This window comes from Adiantum capillus-veneris, chromosome 17 (genome assembly GCF_014529385.1).
Source record: "Adiantum capillus-veneris isolate H3 chromosome 17, ASM1452938v2, whole genome shotgun sequence".
Taxonomy (NCBI): domain Eukaryota; kingdom Viridiplantae; phylum Streptophyta; class Polypodiopsida; order Polypodiales; family Pteridaceae; genus Adiantum; species Adiantum capillus-veneris.
This window is the reverse complement of record NC_140947.1, coordinates 120,914,258-120,922,254: the sequence shown is the minus strand read 5'-3', so window position 1 is coordinate 120,922,254 and position 7,997 is coordinate 120,914,258. Positions and strand designations below refer to the sequence as shown.

At 46.0% G+C, this 7,997-nt stretch overlaps 1 protein-coding gene across 1 annotated transcript; it reads left to right on the top strand.

The window, feature by feature from the left end:
• Positions 1 to 277: 277 nt before the first annotated feature.
• Positions 278 to 2,859, top strand: LOC147437987 (uncharacterized). Its single transcript, XM_086487376.1, has one exon. It carries the CDS (start codon positions 577 to 579, stop codon positions 2,512 to 2,514), a length of 1,938 nt encoding a protein of 645 aa, XP_086343502.1. The 5' UTR covers positions 278 to 576; the 3' UTR covers positions 2,515 to 2,859.
• The last annotated feature ends 5,138 nt before the right edge of the window (positions 2,860 to 7,997 follow it).

The following is a 7,997-nucleotide window of genomic DNA, read 5'->3' as shown; positions in this document are numbered from 1 at the left end:
TTACAAAATTCTATACAAAGCACTCTATCACATAGATTGAGTTGTATTATGGACTCAAAATATAAAATAGCTTGATATTAAAACACGTAAATGTATTATGTGGATTCTCGATTGTATTATGGACTCAAGATATAAAATAGCTCGATATTAAAGCACGTAAATGTTGTTCTTCCTTGGTATGTGGATGATTATCTTTGTCTAACAACTTTGTAGACATGTGGTCATGTTTTTGTATATTATCTTTGAGAAAACTGAATTAATTACTTGTAAATAATAGCATAATTTGGAACTTTGTCAAATTATTTGGAAATTTCCACAAATTTGAAGGGTATTTGGGTAAATTTCTACTAGTATTTTCGGTTTGAACTTTGCATCTGCTTTTAGGACTTTTCCGAACACTGGGCTCGACACTTTGAGTTCAGCGAGATTTGCAAATGAGTCAACCAAGCCGCCTCCGCGTACCCGCTCGTGATTTGTCTGCAAATCTTCAACGCTCACATGAGCTTCAGCTCCGCTTCCCTAGCCTTTTGACTTGGCCCGTCGCCTCCTTGCCTTCCCCTTCAACATAAAATCCAGATGCGAGCTACTCCCCAATCCCGTCCTCTCTCGCTCTCTCTCTCTCTCTCTCTCTCTCTCTCTCACACACACACACACACACACACACTCCTCACACAGCTCAGATCTCTCAAACTTTTTCAGGATACGACTACCTGCCATCTCCGAGCTTCTTACACAGTCACCAGCCCAGCTATGGTGCTGAACTCTCTCGCATTCTGCATTCTAGTTTTTCTTGTACTGCTCTTTCCTCAAGTAGAGTCTAGCCGAGTTAGGTTTCTCGTGGTCGACCACTCTGCGCGGCATCGCCATCTGCACAAGCACCACAGCAGCAGCTCATCGCAAATCAAGGCTTCCCAGAAATATGAGACCTCAAATACTCACATTGAAATGGTTACAGATTTAGAGAATGGGAAACATCCAAAGGAGAGCAATGTCCCCATTGGCATGGCAGTCCCGTCGTATCATCGGCCGCATCATGATGTGCAGGAACTGTGGCTCATGCTGGACACACCTGTGTCAGGGCCAAACCCAGGGGGCAATTCTGAGATCCTTGCGGCATCAGCCCGAGTTCCGCTGCTCGGACAGATTTTGGACACCCCTGTGGCCAGCCCTAACCCGGGCAGAAACTCGCAGAGCCTCCTGGTATCAGGCCCAAATCCAGGCGGCAATGGCGACACCCTGAAAACTATGTTAGACACTCCAGTATCAGGTCCGAATCCGGGCGGCAACTCAAATACCCTTACAGGCATGTTAGATACCCCTGTTTCTGGTCCAAATCCGGGCGGCAACTCGAACACCCTTGGAGACATGTTAGATACACCTGTTTCCGGTCCGAATCCGGCCGGCAACTCGAACACCCTTGCAGACATGTTAGATATCCATGCATCTGGTTCTAATCCGGGCCGTGGAAGCATAAATCCCCTTGGAAACATGTTAGATACTCCTGTGTCTGGCCCCAATCCAGGTGGCAATTCAAATACCCTCACAGGCATGCTAGATACTCCTGTATCTGGTCCAAATCCTGCTGGGAATTCACAGAGTCTTTCTGTTTCCCTTGATGCTAAGAGCTTCACAAACATGTTAGATACTCCTGTATCTGGTCCCAATCCGGGTGGCAACTCACAGACCCTCAGTGTAGAGATGCCGAAAATGGCGTTGGATGCTTCTGTCTCTGGACCGAATTCCGGTGGCAATTCGGAAAGACTTACAGTATCTGGGGCCAATGCAGCTAAAAGCTTTGGAAGCATGTTGGATACAGCTGTCTCCGGCCCCAATCCGGGCGGCAACTCGCAAATCCTGGTGGTATCAGGGCCTAACCCAGGCGGTAATTCAGACCCTCTCATAGGAAGCAGGCTAGACACCCCAGTTTCAGGGCCTAATCCAGGAGGCAATTCACAAAATCTGGGGAACATGCTCAGCATCTCATTGCCATCATCATGCGGGGTTTCGTGCGGAGATTTACGCGTCACAAGCATGTTAGACACCCCTGTTTCAGGCCCTAATCCAGAAGGCAATTCGGCCACTCTCGGTAATATTCTTGATGCCCCTCTTTCAGAGATGTCAAGCACAGGTTCTGGCCCGAATCCGGGTGGCAATTCTCAAATACGAGGAGCAAAGGTGGAGCGAAGCTTGCGGCAGTCGACGACAAGTGAGCCAGTGGCAGCGTTCGGAACGAACTTGAGCGAGAGAGCAGAGGCTGTGGAAGCACGGGAGGCCATATTTAGTGAGCTACCAAGGGCACCTGTGCCACCATCAGGACCTAACCCTGGTCACAACTCTGTGATAACACAAGAAGGCTTGTTTGCTGTAAGGAAGCTGGTAGGATGTGAGGAAGATGATGAGGTTCATGCTTCTAGTACTGATGAGACTCTAGTAGATTCCAGAAGGTTCCAACACCTTCACACACTGATCAACAACATGAATAGCATGGGGGCTGCTAGAGTCAACTCATCATGAGAGAAAGGCTAAAAAAGCAGGCCTTTATCCTCATCCCTTTATTCTTTGGGGCCAACTTTCCCCTCTTCAAGGCTCAAGCCCTACATCCAATTTTGTAACAAAAGAGACCCCCCTCACTTGTAAAGAAGGCCATCTACAGAAAAGTGGTAGAATGCAACACAAGTTGTCTCTTCTAGCCTAGTTCAACAATGAAGTGGTAGAATGCAACACAAGTTGTCTCTTCTAGCCTAGTTCAACAATGAAGGAGCCCTTTTGACTAAATGCTGTCTCTCTGCATCATGAGAGCTGCATGAAAACTAATGTAATTCCTTTGTACATTATTGTCCTTCTCAGTTTATTGCTGAAGTTTTATGTGTACAGGAGATGGTGGTGTCTTAAATTCTATGTGTTTTAAGCTCCTAAAATGAGTATTCCACATCATGCACAATTTTTACTAGATATACACAATGGCAATCTACATGAGTCATGATTGTCATAACGCTATGGATGGTCACGCGAGGCTTAGTTATTATCAGTTATAGATAACTAAGCCAGCTATGCCCAGACAAGAGGCTTAGTTATTATCACTTATAGATAACTAAGCCAACTATGCCCAGATGAGAGGCTTAGTTATCAATTGTAGATAACTAACTATAATGCTATGGTCACGCGAGGCTTAGTTACCAGTTATTTGAACAAAAAACTAAGCCTCATCCTTGGTCGCATGCTAAATGGAGCATTTAATGAATAACTATGCCCACCCTTTGTAACTATGCCGATTTTGGCATAGTTGTGAGGTTCAAGGCTTAGTTGGGAGGATGAATGAATAACTAAGCCTCGCGTGCTCATGCAAGAGGCTCAGTTATTCATTTAATGCTATGTCTAGGCATAGTTGGCTATAACTGATAGCTAAGCCTCACGTCTCACGTATGGGCATAGTTGGCTAAGTTATTAATAGTCATGAGGCTTAGTTATCAATTATAGACAATTAAGCCAACGATGCCGAGACAGAGCATTAAATGAATAACTAAGCCTCTTGCATGGTCACGCGAGGCTTAGTTATTTATTCATCCTCCCAACTAAACCTTGAACTTCACAACTATGCCAAAATAGGCATAGTTACGAAGGGTGGGCATAGTCATTCATTCTATGCTCGTTTTTGCGTGTGACCAAGAATGAGGCTTAATTATTTGTTCAAATAACGTATAACTAAGCCTCGCGTGACGATAGCCTAAGTCAATCTCTGCATAGGATGACTTACTCTCCCAAATCTTCGTGGTAGAAAAGCATTGCTAGGTGTCCTATTTTTTGCCATAGTGGGCAAACTATTCATGTTTTGTTTCCGACACACCTGAGGGCCCACAGGGGAAGGTGCTCAACCCTTCCAAATATTAGCCATGTTACATGGTCGGGGAAGGGCCATGTACCATCGGGCAAGAGCCAAGTGTAGGCATCACCATGGGCACCTAATTGATGCACCACATGTTGGAAACGACGGAGAGAACTCATAGCAACCAGCTAGAACCTCCTCCTCGGGTGACCCACCCCACGAGGAGGATGCACTCGAGTGTTTAAGGGAAAGAGCATAATGAGAAGCAGCATAATGCATTAACGGTTATTAACATCCAATGTTATTGAATGCATAAGACTTCCCTTGAGTAGGTGCCCGAAACGAGTTTTTTTAGGTCTCATTGACCCAAATCTCAAGTGATGTTGTTTTGTCTATGAGGGGAAAAGGCGCACATGGCAAGTGGAAGAGAGAGATGGAGAGAGAAAAGGATGTCCCATGTGGGAAAAGATTTTTCCATTCCTCCTATTTCCAGTGCGCAGGCGTGCAAGGTTGCTCTAAAGGAAGATGCGAGGCCATGGTTGGACAAGGGGCGTGCACAGGAGGAGGCGAACCAGGCTTGCGAGAGGAGATGAAGGTCTCTCTCTCTCTCTCTCTCTCTCTCTCTCTCTCTCTCTCTCTCTCTACTCTGGAATGGAGGCTCCAAGAATAAGATGAAGACGCAAGTTGCAACAGTGCAGGTTGATACAGCTGGTGGGGAGATGGGCAAGAAAGGAGCATCTGTATGCGACTTGTTGCCTGACACATCACGAGTAAATTTCAATGGAGGACTCATTTTTTGCGGCGGCAGGTTTCATGAAGTCGTTGTGTAACAGAGGAAGCACCCAGATAGATGGTGGTTTGGGGATGGTTGTGTAGAGAAAGGACAATACCATTTGAGAGAGCTCTCTTTCTGTTATGTTTGGGGGGATATCCAGGACCTTGGACATTGTGGAAGATCTCATCATTGTGGGTTGTCCAGCTCCATGTGAGAGTCTGCTTGGTACTCGCAGAGACAGAAAGTGGCGTGAGCGACAGACACAGTTTGTCCTCGTGGGAACGGGAGCGAAGCGGGAGGGCTTACTTTCTCCAAAGAGAGAGAGACGGAATCTGCCGCACTAATTAATTAATGTTTGTAAAGCTGGACCGAGTAGAGTGAATATGAGTAGGCCCAACCAATTTTGGTAAAGAGGTTTATTAAATAGAATCGGAGGAGATGCCTTGTGTGTCTTTGAGAGGAAAAGTGGAGGTCGTGGCACGTGGAGGAGAGAGAGATAGGAGAGTTAATGTCTCTCAAACGTTTTTTGATTTATTTTTTTGTGATCTAGGCAGATTATTGTGTATTGGGAGAGAAAAAAGCGAGGTGAAAACACGTGGAGAGAGAGAGAGAGAGAGAGAGAGAGAGAGAGAGAGAGAGAGAGAGAGAGAGAGAGAGAGAGAGAGAGAGAGAGATTTGCTCAATCGACGGCAATGCGGTGTTGTGCGTAGACCCTGGGTTGCAGAGGATTGCAAGAGTTTTTTTGCATATGGAGTGCCATTATCTGAGAGCTAAGGAATATATTCCGTGTGTCAGCAGGATGGCGCAAGTCGAAGGATACTTTTTTGGCTTGTCTTTGTCGCGATAGCCTCTTTGTATGTATCTTGCACATGTTTCCCAAGGTACAGTAGGGCAGTGACCAAGGGGAGGGCTTCCTACCATGCATGCTAGCAGAATAGATGTGTGAGTTGATATATGTGCGTGCAGGAAAGGCTAATCGGGGTGGAGTGGACACACAGGGTGTAGAATCCCTCTCTCTCTAGTTTGTGTGCATGCGCTTCAGTATAGCAGGTGCACAAGCTTGGTTGTTAGAGAGAGGTAGTAGCGCCGCTATGCATCTCTTGCATTGGCCACGACTCTTACGGAACTGCTTGGGCTCACTTCTTGAAGGGATGCGCGCCAGGGGATAGCGGGAGAAGGGAGTGGGTCGCTGCTATGTGACCTCGCAGTGCAAGCAGGATGAGGCCATATTAGGGACAGTGAACGCAGTGAAGCAACAATGCCAAAGGGGTCGAGGCGGGAACCTCTCGAGGGGGTGGGGCTAGAAGGTGGAGGGAGATGGTGCAGGGGGAGGGTCATATTGGAAGATGCTTCTCTCTGTGTGCAGGCCGGAGACTAGAGCATGCTGGGGACATGAGGAGAGACAAAGAGAGCTCGCTGCCTCACAAAGCCCATGGGAGCATGCCATGGCGATGGTAGGGGAAGACGGGGAGCAGAGTCCACTGACGACAATCGCAAGGACAACGATGGGGTGAGGGGGGGTGGTGTGTGTGCAAGGGGCTGGGCGCAGGAACCGTGGACAATGGACAGACTTCAACTTTTTGATATGGGAAAAGTGGAATCTTCCCAATTAATTAATGAGTTCTTTGATTTTGGACCCAGTGTAGTTACACTACCTTGAGTAGGGGTTGAACCCATTTTTGGCATGCCCAAAGGGCAAAGGCTATAGAGTTGCCTTCTCTTTTTGCAGATTAAAATAGGAAAAAGGTTGAGTTGTATTTTTAAGCATTTTTGATAGGTCAAAAATGTTGATTGGTTGAAATAAGATAGTGGGCACTCATTTAAATGCAACTAGTATGTGACCCGCGCGTTGCCGCGGCTACATGTCCGTCAGTTGAAGCAACCATTGTTCTCCTTCCCTTCATAGGGAGGGCAAATGTGGGCAAATGCCTATGATTCTCATGTGAGATTTTATAGCTCTTTAATACACTTGTGCATCAACCACCACTATAACTACTTTCTAGATGACAATGTATCACAACATACAAGGTCTAAGTACCCTCCACATTCACACCAACCAAGCACAAATCTATCTTTTGGATCAACACTATGTATACCTTTTTGAGTGTAAGATCGAACAACTAATAAAGTGTAGTTACTCTCCACATTCTTGTGGATTGACCAAGGACAAATCTCCTTCTAGTTGGTCATGCCAAGCTCCAACATACTCCTCCTAATCATGGCAAGTTTGTCCCTCCCCCCCTACCCCCCCTTCTCTCTATCCGTGTGTGTGTGTGTGTGTGTGTGTTGAGTCAAGAATTATCAGGTCAATTTGAGGTCCCTTGGGAATGAGTTAAGTAATGGGCTCCCTTTGCATGATGTCTTGTCTTAACATCCTATGTTTCTCTCTAAGGAGGCAAAGAATTTGCGATTAGTCTAGAGACGTCCCCCTCACACAATTGATATGGGACCCTGGTGAGTGGTAGTGGCCCTCTAAATAGAGAGAAATGAAGTGTTGTTACTCTCCACATTCTTGTGGATTGACCAAGGACAAATTTTCTTCTAGTTAGTCATGCCAAGCTCCAACATACTCCTCCTAATCATGGCAAGTTTGTCCCCCCCCTGTCTCTCTATCCATGTGTGTGTGTGTGTGTGTGTGTGTGTGTGTGTGTGTGTGTGTGTGTATGCGTGTGTGTGTTGAGTTCAAGAATTATCAGGTCAATTTGAGGTCTCTTGGGAATGAATTAAGTAATGGGCTCCCTTCGCATGATGTCTTGTCTTAACATCCTATGTTTCTCTCTAAGGAGACAACAAATTTGCGATTAGGCTAGAGACGTCCCCCTCACATAATTGATATGGGACCCTGCTGAGTGGTAGTGGCCCTCTAAATAGACTAATAAAGAGCTGGTATCCTTCTTTGGATATAGTGTTTGCATTGAACGACGAATTCTTTAGATGCATTAGCATCCCCTCTCACCATCCTTACCAATCAAGGCATTGGTCATGATAGCAACTCTCCCATGCTTCTCTCGTGTAGTTTCGGTCTTGCATTTGGGGCATCATACTCAACTAAGTCATCAACTGCTATTTGTTGGCACTTAGGATGCATGTACCAGCCATGACCCAACATGCCAGCAGTACACCACAAAGTAGTAGAAGAAACTTTGCCATTGGTATGCACAACTGATTTGGTGAGTAGTGTGTCGTTTGCTTCTCAAAGGTAGTATTCATGATGGGTGTGTGACCTAGGGGTGATTGCATAGCTATAGCAACTTTGTCTCTATATGTGGGTAAATTTCAAAATTTACAGGCTGGATTTCACTCAATCTAGCGAGCATGTACACTTGCATCTAGCAAGACTTGTCACATGGATGTTGAGGTCTCTTGCAATTGACCATAAGCATGTTAGTAATATAAGTT